Source organism: Clavelina lepadiformis, chromosome 9 (assembly GCF_947623445.1).
Source record: "Clavelina lepadiformis chromosome 9, kaClaLepa1.1, whole genome shotgun sequence".
NCBI lineage: Eukaryota > Metazoa > Chordata > Ascidiacea > Aplousobranchia > Clavelinidae > Clavelina > Clavelina lepadiformis.
The window spans coordinates 13,646,801-13,658,925 of record NC_135248.1 but is presented as its reverse complement, the minus strand read 5'-3'; the positions used below and the strand labels follow the sequence as shown (position 1 = coordinate 13,658,925).

The following is a 12,125-nucleotide window of genomic DNA, read 5'->3' as shown; positions in this document are numbered from 1 at the left end:
CGACCCCAGAAATTCTCATCCCCGTTCGATGACCATCGCGTCCCCGCGCAAACGACATTTTGGTCTCTGGTGGAAGCCGGAATCGTACCGAAACCGTCGTTCTCTGATTATCATTTCAAAATTACGACAACAGTGTTTGTTTATGTTTATAACTAAGTTTATTGAACTGATTGAAACAATAACTTGATTTTAGGTGACTCAGAGGAATTCCCCATTCCGCTGCATTACGTCACTACGCCCACGGAGCGAGCGACCTTGGGATGAACAACTTCTAAACCGTTCTTTTGAATCCGCCAGTATGGAGCGCGATCACGTTTACATTTAACGTATAACAAAATGCAGTGGTTCAGTTTTGTGCAATTTTATTGAAACAATTCATCTTTGGTCACATTTTGTGTTGATATTTTAGCAATCGTCGTTTTGATTAATTATTTCGCTTGCAATAATTTATCAGTGACTTGTGATGGTGTTTTATTTGTTTTTATCTCCGTCTGTTGACCTTTGACTGTAATAAAAGTTCTTTCATAAACTGCGCCATCTGTTAAGTTAAGGTTCTTTCGCTCGGTCGCAGTAAATCGCTTGAATTTCTTCAGAACAATTTGGAATAAAGTTTTATCAGAATAAGTTATTCATTGGAAACAGATCAAACCACAAAGTAGCCTAAGCTGCTCTTTGGTTAAAATTTCAAAATGAAGACTGCACGATAATGGAGCTATAGAAAACGTCAATTTTTTGCCACCTTAACGCCGTTCCGTCTTAGAGATTTGCTGTCAAACGATTTTAACCCTAGTTTTGAAGGGGCAACAGGGCGGCGATTGTGAAGAATGTCTGTTGCAAGACAGAAAGTAGTAACAATTCCAATCCAGCGCTCACGCGAGGTTACTTTGTAATGGGATGTTGTTGTTATGATGTCTGCTAAGTGTGGGGGCTACTGTAGGCTAATGTTGACATTTTGTGTTGGTTCGAATTTAAGAGGTTATAGCGGCATAGCCTATAAGGATATATATGTAGGCCTATATATATGTAGGATAAAAAGACTTTATGCAGTGTTTTGAGCAAATTCTCGTATCTGGAATTCTGACACCAAATGCTTAAACCTTTAAATAACTTTTGTCTTTACATTTTTCCAAAAAAGCAGCCAAAAAGTCTTAACTTTGAACCAACACAAAATGTCAACTTTAGTCTCGACCTACACTCAGCAAACGCCATAACAACAACAAACCATCACAAATTAACGTCACATGCGCACTGGACCGGATCCATTTACACTTTTTCTAAAGTGACGTTTTGCATAAGACCTTCGTCACAATCGACGTGTTGCCGTTTCAAACTGCTTAAAACTGGTAACTGGCTTAACTGGTACTACAGGCCCTTTAGGCTGTTTGAAAGCTTTTTTGAAAAACTCTTCATCATCGGATTTCGTAAAGTTTCCTAACATTTAGAACAATTGATCATAGGCAATTATTATGTAACTGTTAGATACAGATTTTACAATGCAAAAAGGGATCATACGAATGCTATTTGTTTTCGAAAATGCGCCAGAGTGGAAATATTTTTTAATTGCTAAAAGAGCGGGTGCGTTAGTGGTAAAATGAGCGCATTTATTTTTTTTTGTAGTAGAACGAACGCGAGAGCAACGTTTTGCGTTTGTTTATGGATTTTATTTCCGCTATGTATGTAGTCATAATCGTAGAGTGAGAAAAACCATGTATTATGTATCTATGCTTTAACTTTGTATGTCATAAACCAATTCATTTCTGTCTTACCTAATTGTTTTAAGTTATGGCTTATAAAATTTTTATTCTATGTAACAGTTTATAATAAGTTTTTACGTCTGCCTTGCAGGCTTTGCCAACGCAAACCATAAACAATATGCTGTAATTCCTCTGACGGAATGTGAAAGGTAAGGGACCTTTCACATTCCGTCATATACTGTTGCCCACGAAGTTGAAGAAAATCAAAACAAAGAGATAGGTTACGAGCTACGGAAACAAAGGTCACTGTAGTCATATCTTAGGCTGGTAGAGGAAGTTATTAACCTTTATGGAAGAACAGCATGTCCGGCGCACAGTGTAGCTGTCTGACGCACAAAATGGGTCAAAAAGCTACTTTGTAAGCTAAGTATTTCGCAAACAAGGACATCTGGTGCACACTCGAGCATGCCGATGCACATTCTTTGTTGTCTACTGGTGCACACCAGTCTTTGAAAATTACGCTATCTGGTACACAAAAACTTACATTTCATACTGGGTTATCAGCCATCGTCTTGGTGCAAAAAATAGCTTGGAAAATTTCGATAAATTTAAGGGTGATTTTACCTATAGCCTTGGGTGGTCGTGCTAACCTTTGCATCGTTGTAACGTCACAGATAATAGAATAAATCCACTATGTCAGTGTGCTGTATATTAAACTCGTAAGTATTTCAAACAGAACATGTCATCCTAGGTAATTAAATACCTTACAATGTGGAGCCCAAAGCAGAAACTGCTACAGCTTACACGTTCATTGAGAAGCGCCAGGAGCGTCGAACTTCCCAAGGATAACAAGGCTGCATTTAATATATTGTTGCCTTTGGTAATTGCTAATCAGTACACATCACTTGAAGAATATCTTTCAGGTTCCTCATTTGACGTTAATTATGCTTTTGGCCGCGTACAGAAAACACTACTTCACATTGCAGCAAATTGCGGACATTATGAATGTCTGACTGTGTTACTCAAGCGAGGTTGCGATCCAAATTTGCACGACATTTCTGGCACCGTTGCTCTTCACTTGGCTGCTAGGAATGGGCAGAAAAGATGCGTCGAAAAGTTACTAGAGTGCCACGCTGATCCTGATGTACCCGGTAACGATGGTGCCACGGCAATTCACTGGCTCGCAGTAAATGGGCGCCACGAAATTTTGAAGGTAATGTTGGAGTACACATCGCAAGTGAACTTAGAAGATGGCCAGGGTCATACTGCACTTCACGCCGCCGCTCGTAACGGACATAAAACAGCGATGGAATGTCTTATCGACGCTGGTGCCGACTTAAATTATTCAAACAGTCAAGGAATAACGCCCTTACATTCTGCTTGTAGCAATGGCCAGCGTCACGCCATATCATTACTACTATCTAAGGGTGCTAGTACAACTGTGGATGCTAAAGGTCAAACTCCACTCGACTTGTGTCTTCTCGGCGGTTACGGTGTTGCCGCTGAACTTCTTCTTGAACATTCTAACAAAGGTCTTAATGCGTTTGTCCACAAAGCTGTTTACGACGTTGATTTGGATAATTCCAGAGTGATCCAATGTATAAAATACATTGCGACAAGACCACTGAAAAGACTTGTTGCCGAAAAGCTTGTAGATATTGCCACAGACATAGGATTCCAACTTCTCAGTCTGTCCACGGATTGCCAGCGCTTGCTTCCCAGTTTGAAAAGATCATTCACTTTACTGGTTACCCTGTGTAGCACAGCGGAAAGCAGCAATGGTGGTCATATCATGGTTGTGTTTGACGATCTGGAACAGTTGTGGAAATCTGTTGATGATTGGCTCATTTTACTTCGAGAAGATGCTGAATGTGAAGAAAATCCCTGCGATCCAGATGCAAGCAACTGTGAGTCACAAGAAAGTGAACAAAGCTTTGGGAATGCAGATAACTCAATGCTTAAGAAGATGTCTGATCGACTAGGTGCTTTGGTTTCTGTTTTTTATGACAGTATAATGTGTGTTGAAGGCATGGTAGTGACTCCACAAAGATTTTCAGATTTCATCAAACGACATAAGTCAGTGTTGGGCAGCATTGTGAACTTGCAACCAACCATCATATTTGAGCACTTCAAGTTCTTATTCAACGATTCAAGTTTAATGTCAGAATTTATAGACACCATTAAGCAACAGCCATTTGAGAAAAGGTACAAATGGTTCTATGATCACCTTGACAAAGAAATGCAAGTTTCAGCCGAACCCAACACACTGCAAGTTCATCGTAATTCTGTCTTTGAGGATAGCTGTGCACTAATGGAAAACTTCAACACAGACAAATTAAAGCAGAGTATAAGCATTCAGTTTGTTAATGAGGAGGGCATAGGAGACGGTGTCTTACGTGAGTGGTTCAGTCTGTTATCAAACGAGATTCTCAATCCTCAGTATTGCCTTTTCACCCAATCATCTGATGGTTGCACCTTTCAACCTTGTAGTAAGTCTGCCATCAACCCTGACCACTTAAGTTACTTTAAATTTGCCGGTCGTATATTAGGTCTCGCTCTCTTCCATAGACAGCTCATAAACGCCAGCTTCACACTATCGTTTTACAAACATCTTCTCGGCACCAAAGTCAACTATAAGGATGTGGCTTCGATAGATCCAGAGTATGCTAAAAATCTCCAATGGATTTTAGACAACGATGTCACGGACCTTGGTCTTGAGCTGACGTTTGCCGTCGAAACAGACGTCTTCGGTGCCATGGAAGAGATAGATCTTAAACCGAATGGTTCAAATATCTCGGTAACTCAAGAAAATAAGGAAGATTACGTACAGTTGGTTACGGAGCTTCGTATGACCAGAGCGATAGAGCCACAGATCAACGCCTTTCTGAAAGGTTTCGAAGAAATAATCCCGCACAGCCTCATCCAGATCTTCACTGAAAGTGAACTCGATCTTCTTCTGTCTGGCTCCCCTGAGATAAACATAGAAGACTGGAAGAGCATCACGAATTACTCGGGTTGCTACAGTTCAGATCACGATGTGATAGTTTGGTTTTGGTCTTGTGTTGCAAACATGAACAACGCAGACAGATGCCTGTTGGTGCGCTTTGTGACTGGTCGATCACGTTTGCCTTCGCTTGTTCTTGCTCACAGGGATTTAAAATTCATGATCACTGAAAGCGCCGGGAATGAGGAGCAACTTCCCACGGCTAGCACCTGCATGAATATGCTGAAACTTCCACTGTATCAAAGTTATGACGTCTTGGAAGAAAAGCTACTGAAGGCCGTTCGGCTGGGAAGTTACGGTTATGCTTTCACATGATTCTTATCTCGTAACGTCATCATGCTTTTATAGCTGTCATTCTTTCATCATAAATGCTTCAACTTTGAAAAACAGATCCAAGTCGATCATTTGTCAAATGTTTTTGGTCTGCAGTGGAGTAGGTTTCTGCGAATGCGGCAATATTAAAAAAAAATTTCTGCCTATGAATACTAAGCTATTAATTAGTATTTAGTTTATACATGAATTTTAAAGCTTTTTATCTTTGTTACGTGCATTGTTTTTACTACATTGCTTAGTTTTATTAACTGTATTTTTATTGTGATCATAGATCAATCAGGGTTGAGCTGCAATTTGCACACTTTTCTAGAAAATTCAGTATACTAATATATCATCAGTGTGCAGCACTTGTCTCTCTACCACCTTCGCAACCTCCCACTGCGTCTAGAATAGGAATCATTTCTGTCTTTTGACAGCTAACAACAGTTGTGAATTTCAAATGTTTGGTTCTTATAAAGCAACATATACAATTTTGATATTTCTGTTAATTGTCTGCCCTTAGTGTAATATGTATATGTGTAAGCTCACTTTCACTTGTTTGACTTAGTTTTGTAAAACAGCAGAGGATTTCACCATTTCACGTCTATATGACATTTATGTTGCTTTGTGCTTGCTGATCTTTCATCAGTGCCCAGATGAGCAGTAAAATTTTAGAAAGCAAAGATTAAATATAATAAGATACACTTTTATAGGTATTGAAACTCCACTGTCTTCTTCTATATATATTTTCACACTTGTAAACAGCGAAAAAAATTTTCTTGCTTCATTTGCTTCAATTTTTACCTTTCTGCCTATTTCGCATATTTGTGACTATTAGCATAATCCTGTGTAACTGATGCAATATTTAACGCCTGCACAATACGCACAAATTGATCAATAAGAATTTAATTTGCAATTGGTTCTGGATTACTATTGCTGTATGCTCTGAAATCATTGCAATTTGCAATCTTAGCAAATAATTTTTTACTTGCATTCTTGTAGATCAAGTGAAGTTAGTAAGGTGCCACAGTATGTCTCTCTTTAATTCAAATTTAACCTCGAGTATATCTGGATGGTTCACAAACACTTTTCAACCCAAGCCGGGCGAAGGGGAAGGGGAGAATTCTAACAGTGAAGACAACTCCAACGCTCTGGTAACCAAGCTTATTCAAACTGTTTGTCATCGAATAAGTTGTGTTATATATTTTCTATGTTAGCAAATGGCCGCCTGTTGTAATTGTATGTGTAGTGTTGTTGCAATCTATCCATTTGTGGTGCCAAACCTTTTAAATGCTAGCCTTTGTTTTGTAATTGTATAACAGGAAATGAATAGGTATTGTGCGTTTCAAACTGAGGTAACAGGTGTAAACTGAATATGTGGCAATCATTATTGTAGTGTTCGTTGCGTGATAAATGCAGCTAGGTTGACAGCTTAAGTGTAGTAGTAGTACCTATATTAAAATTTTAGTTTGGGAAATGGAAAATTATGATGTAAGTACCACAAAGACTAGTTTGTTAGGTTTGAGTTTATAAACACCGATGTTGAATGCACATTCATACTTGCTTTTCATCCAGGATACACAAAACGCAGAGAAAGGACCAGATGAGGCTGAAAAAGCAGAAGAAGTTGAACCAAAAGAAGAAAATGAAAGCTCCCAAAATGACGAAACAGCTTCAGACAAGCCTGGTATGTTCAGGAGGAGAAATGACTGCAACTGATATTTTTGTGAATCTGCATGCTGAGATGAAGAAACCGAACTTTCTACTTTTGACGACATATGAAAACATTTGTTACATTCTCGACTAGTTCTAGTTGGTGGAAGTTTTAGGTCAAGTAGGCTACACAAATGTTCGTTCAATTGTTCCAATAATGGCCTAGATAGAAAGGATTATGATGTAATTATCCCTTGATCTTGATTGGGTTGTGCATTTGTGGGCTACTTGACCCGGAATTTCTCATCTTACACACTGCTCGTTGTAATCATTAAATATTTAACAAACGAATTAATTTGGTTTGATTAACGTTTATAAACCCCACATGTCTACAATGTCTGATACAAAAGTGCTGTAGGATTTTGATGGGATTATTAGGACGCATGAATCAAGGCTGACATTGATCATATTGGGGAAAATTCCCTGTAAACAATAATCTTCTTAAAACTTTGTTCAATTTTACACCCAATGTTGGTTGCAATTGTGCTTTAAGTAAACATGAAATTCTAGTCATCACTTGTTTTCTCTGGATCCTATGCAGGTGCAAGCCAGTCAAGCTCGTCAGTGCTAGACATCAACACCGAGGAAATGCAGAAGAAATTGACCGAGGAAACCCAGAAGATGATGACCTCTGCCAAATCTTTCGGAAGTAACATTGATTAGTTAACAGTAGTTTAGTCTTTCCCAGTTCATCACTAGTTGAAAGTGAGCTGTGCTTAACCACAGTTTTAATGCTCACCACCAATCATGTTGAAGCCACAGTGTTCAGCGTTATAAATAAATAACTTAAAATTGCTTGGTTGAATTTCGTCCCCCTTTGTTTATGATGTGCATTTATTTTAAAATCAACGACTCAAACTTTGATAATTTTCCAGCTTATCTTTTCGGAGTCGCGACAGAAGCTTCAAAGAAAGTCTCGGAAACTGTAAACGAGACAGCAACCACCTTGAAAAAGACGATGGAGGAAAAGGTTAATTAATTTATGAATTAGAAAAGTTACAAGTATCCCGTGTGCTTATTTCAGGTCCTTATCGCATTATGTTTGTCGTGCTGTGTATACAGCTGCCTTTCATGATTTCTATTTTAAAATAAATGAAGTTTGTTAATGCTTGGTGTTTGTCATGAGGTGGCCACGTTTAAAAGGGTTCTATTGATACTTGCAGACCATTCTCGGCGACTTGAATCGAGAACAAAAAGACTTCATTGAGAAGAAACGAGAGAGACAAGGTAAAATTTGGTATTCACCGATTTAGGGTGATAATAAGCTGATGCCATTAATGTAGATCGTTAGTGAGTGTGAAATTTTGCACATCGGAATCGTAGAAGTTAGATCAACGTTGTTTTGTAATAATACAATACATGATCTATATGAATTTAATTACTTTATAATAACAATAATCATTACAATATTTACGAAGGTGACGGCGCTGTCCCACCATGGGTTGGGTACCAAGAGGAAGAAATGATGAAGCAGCAAATTCTTGCGTTGTCAACCGTGAGTCGGCAGTTTGGTCGAGTGTTTTCTTCCATGCTACTGAGAATTTTGTTGATCTACTTTACTTGATCTTATATATGATGGGGTACCAAACCTGGTAACCAAACCTCGGTACCAAACCTGGGCTCACGATTGCCCGGCCCGCCTCACTTTGCCATAGATGAGTTTATTGTACGGTAGTGTATTGAACAAAGTGGACATCAAGCCCGCAACTGTCAGCTCCCACGCTTGTTAGGTCATTTGTGAAAAAAGTTTCCTGACACCTGATATAACATATACGTTAAAAATAGTCTCTTAATGCTTCAGATTTTAAACCAAAAAACCTTATTGCATAGAGCAGTGGTTTCCAACTTATCTGAACTCCTGACGCATTAATCTACCCAAAAAGAATCAAATGACACGCAGCATAACAAAACTTTCACAAATCGTTATTTAATGTGATACTTTAGCTAGCCTAGCCCTAGCTAGATGGAACTTGTGTAGCTGACACCCAGTCGTGACCAACCTCTTTATTATGTGTATCGTGGTAGTTATAATGTCACATAGGCCTAACTAACACATAAAAATGCCCATGCTTTCAAGACTGAACTTCGAGGGATATGTAGATCAACATCTAGTACAAAAACTATTTTACTGTAATATTCATTACTGGTGGTGAAGGTTAAGTGGATGCTAGTTTGGGACGCCTTTGTAATTTAAAATCGACGCACCATCTGGTAACTTCAAAGCTATAGAGGAAATTTTTAAACATCTAATAGCTGGGAAATCCTGTTTGTGTTTCGTAGCACTGATATTATCTGCCCTCAACATCACCTTATTGTTTTTTTCAGGACACAAGAAACTTTTTGCGTAGTCCGCCCTCTGGTGTTCAGTTCCAGTTTGAATTTGAGCAGATGTTTCCGGTTGCTATGGCAACGCTAAAGGAAGACGAAAACTTAAACAAAATGAGATTCCATCTCGTACCAACAAAGTAGGCAAAGTATATGTACGATTGTTTCAGCTGGTTGATTAAGGAAACTGTCATAGTGTACAGGACAGCTCCACTTAACACTACTACTTATGTGTCTGTTGTGTTGTATGGAAAATGCCATGTACCAACTATTCTATTGTTTCATGTAAACGCAACAGAGCCCTTATTTAGGTTTAACTGCGGTAGAGCTCCACTTGTTTAGGTTAACGTATTAATTGTAGAAGTTACACTCGTACTTACTGGTATGGATTTGTAAGTTGTATGAGGAACATACACACAGAATATGGTTAAATACTTGTGTAAGTCTTCAAATTTTGGGAAAAAAGTATTTTTCTTGTACACATGTTAGATAAAATTTACACCATTATCAGTGCATGGCGTTCTAATTTCATCCCTTTATGGAAAAAATTTTTCAATTTTTCTCGTCCAGGGTCAAGGAGGAGACATTCTGGCGTAATTATTTCTACCGAGTCTCCCTCATCAAGCAGTCGGCTCAGCTGGCCACGTTGTCCGAGTTACAGAAAAGCGAGAACACAGCATCCGACTCCTCGACATCATCCATCGTCATGGTCGGAAGCACAGCGACTGGCACTCTGAGCAGATCAAACAGCGACAAGTCAATCAGCAAGTTGGTTCTATGTTGATTCTCTTTAGTAGTGTTTTACCATATATTGTACTATCTTCCATGAGTGATAAGCCAACTTTCAATGACAATTGTTTTTGTACTGTGAGATTTCTGCAAATTAATTTTATTTATTTGTTTTATTTTTGCCATGGACATATTTATATGTGGTAGGGAAAAAATTGGTGCTCGCTTTGTTATAGCAAAACATTGCAAGAAAATTTGAAATCGATCAGCAAGTCGGTTTCGTGCTTATTCTGCTTTATCCGTATTATCAAATGATATAATATTTTCCATTGGTATTACCAGTGATGTTTGTATCAGTGATAATTGTTAACAAGCTTAGATTGCTGTGAAGTTGCAGCAGAATTAATTTTGCATGACATGCAACAAGCACAAGACTAGTGCATGTCGTTAAACCAAATATTATTCATTAAACTGACAAAAAATGATGTAATTGTAACTCACAGGTCAGAGCCGGATGGTGCAACTGGCAACCCTGGTGACCCAGTGTCCCCAGATTTGTCGGAAGAAACTGACGTAAGTTATGACCACGTAATGTAAGAGAGGGGCAACGGTTTTTTATTAGTAAATTTGAAAATTGTGTTCGTATGTGGGGTGAATTTCTTGGTTCATGATTGCATTAAAATATTTTAGTCATGTTGTTGTAATTGTTGCCTTGGTTTGTGGCAATTTGTTGTTTGTGGGCCCCTGAGTGTGAAAGGGTAGATGCCCTACAAGTGAGGAATTAGCTGGATTATTAGTCAGCATTTCTCTCATCCAGGACTTGCCGCAAGCCGAGTTTGTGTCGGACGCATTTGACCCCTCAACTTTGAACCCGGACGACCTTGAACGTGAAATGCGTGAACTTGGAATGGACGATGGTAACGGGGAAGGGGGTATCCCGGAATGGGAACAAGAATTACAAAAGGAATTGCAGGTAATTCCCCTTTGTGGTTTGTAGACTAAATTCGCTCAGATAGTGATGGTTGGTATGAAAACGTAGGACTACGAGGTTGTCCAAGAAGATGGAAAGGATGAGATGTGGGAACAAGAGATTGAAAACATGCTGGGTGATAAAACGGATGAGACTTCCTGAATTTTTCATTCGCACGAAGTCAAAGTGAAGCCTAACATTTCCGAATTACATAACTTTCTTGCTTCTTTTCACCTCAAAGTAACATTTGGTGGGTGTCATTTTTCTTAACTACTTTATCGTCTGATGTTTTGTCTATAACTTCTATAGCCAATATCCTTGCGTTCTTAGTACAGTAGCTTGTAAATCTTTAAGTAAATGTATCTATGCCACTATATGCATGTTGTATATTTTACACGCTTATGTTGGTGTTGCGGCATCAGAAACGTTAGTTTCACAAGCGGGAGTTTCCCTGACTGTTTTTTTCTTGAAAACTGACCAAGTGGTTTTCCAAAGACTTTAAACAGATATTATTTTACACATTCCCGATTGATACGACAATGCGTTGTGGCCGGTCATATTGTTCTATATTTCAGTTGTTGTGTCGTTGTAGCGCACTTTACACTTCTTTTCACAGTCACTTTAAACAGTACAAGAATTTCGGTGTCTATAGGACGGTGTACATTTTGCTGCATAAATCTGGACAGAGTTATAGCAGGTGGCAGCTAACTCAAATACTATTAGTCCTATATTTAAGGCAATATATTGAATACAAGCGATGATAATATAAAGAATTTCAAATCTGCTGCAGAGGTTAAAATTTCATGACATAAGGTTAGGAATAGAACAATGTTTCGTGATTTGTTTGAGCTGAGCGCGTAAGAAACTGAAAATACGTCCAGAAATTCACTCTAAATGGCGAAACATTTAAGTTTATACTTTGCATACCTTCTGGAATTTTATTGAAGGAAGTGCAGCTAATTTACTGTGCACGGTAAGCAAGCTCCGATATCACAGCTAACGGTTGCAGTACAGTAGATTTGCAAGACAGTAAACAATAATCTGAGAGCAAAAAGTATCAAGTAAGCGAAGAGATTGATTAGCTTGATGACGCAGTAACTGTTCATGGTTGGTTGAACACGTTTTGAGTAAAATGCGGCGAGGACTCCTGCAACCTCGTTTTCAGAGACATGTCTTTATACTCAAAACGATCACTTATATTCTTGGACGAATACAGTTGCGTTGTGGCTGACCGACTGTTCCAGGTCATTCTGTCTACTTATCTACTAGAATGTTTTCGGTGTACCACGACAACTTTACGATGTTTTATGACTAATGAGGCAGCTCACGGAATACCATAAGGCGACTTAGAATCGAGTGCGCCTTATTTTCTTTTATG

At 38.7% G+C, this 12,125-nt stretch overlaps 3 protein-coding genes across 4 annotated transcripts in view; all 3 read left to right on the top strand.

Annotated features, from left to right (window-relative positions):
* Positions 1-12,125, top strand: part of LOC143471195 (allene oxide synthase-lipoxygenase protein-like) — a 33,832-nt gene that overhangs the window by 14,868 nt on the left and 6,839 nt on the right. The window lies entirely within an intron of this gene.
* Positions 1,886-5,860, top strand: LOC143470409 (E3 ubiquitin-protein ligase HACE1-like). The gene has a single exon (XM_076968523.1). The coding sequence runs from the start codon at positions 2,464-2,466 to the stop codon at positions 5,011-5,013; it is 2,550 nt and encodes an 849-aa protein (XP_076824638.1). The 5' UTR covers positions 1,886-2,463; the 3' UTR covers positions 5,014-5,860.
* On the top strand, positions 5,980-11,398 carry LOC143470410 (synapse-associated protein 1-like). 2 transcript variants are annotated; one of them, XM_076968524.1, is made up of 11 exons: positions 5,980-6,164; positions 6,586-6,697; positions 7,265-7,372; positions 7,599-7,693; positions 7,887-7,950; positions 8,142-8,218; positions 9,049-9,188; positions 9,619-9,816; positions 10,281-10,350; positions 10,595-10,750; positions 10,817-11,398. In XM_076968524.1, exons 1-11 carry the CDS (start codon positions 6,042-6,044, stop codon positions 10,907-10,909), a joined length of 1,236 nt encoding a protein of 411 aa, XP_076824639.1. In that variant the 5' UTR covers positions 5,980-6,041; the 3' UTR covers positions 10,910-11,398. The 2 variants fall into 2 exon arrangements, with proteins under 2 accessions (XP_076824639.1, XP_076824640.1); XM_076968525.1 differs by lacking the exon at positions 5,980-6,164 and adding an exon at positions 6,363-6,501.

What these genes read in the sequence shown, in the direction of transcription:
- LOC143470409 (XM_076968523.1), top strand. Translation starts at nt 2,464, where the DNA reads ATGTGGAGCCCAAAGCAGAAACTGCTACAGCTTACACGTTCATTGAGA.
- LOC143470410 (XM_076968524.1), top strand. Translation starts at nt 6,042, where the DNA reads ATGTCTCTCTTTAATTCAAATTTAACCTCGAGTATATCTGGATGGTTC. An exon ending in GAAGAAACGAGAGAGACAAG is followed by an intron (nt 7,951 to 8,141) that starts GTAAAATTTGGT and finishes ATATTTACGAAG; the next exon opens with GTGACGGCGCTGTCCCACCA. An exon ending in AATTACAAAAGGAATTGCAG is followed by an intron (nt 10,751 to 10,816) that starts GTAATTCCCCTT and finishes ATGAAAACGTAG; the next exon opens with GACTACGAGGTTGTCCAAGA.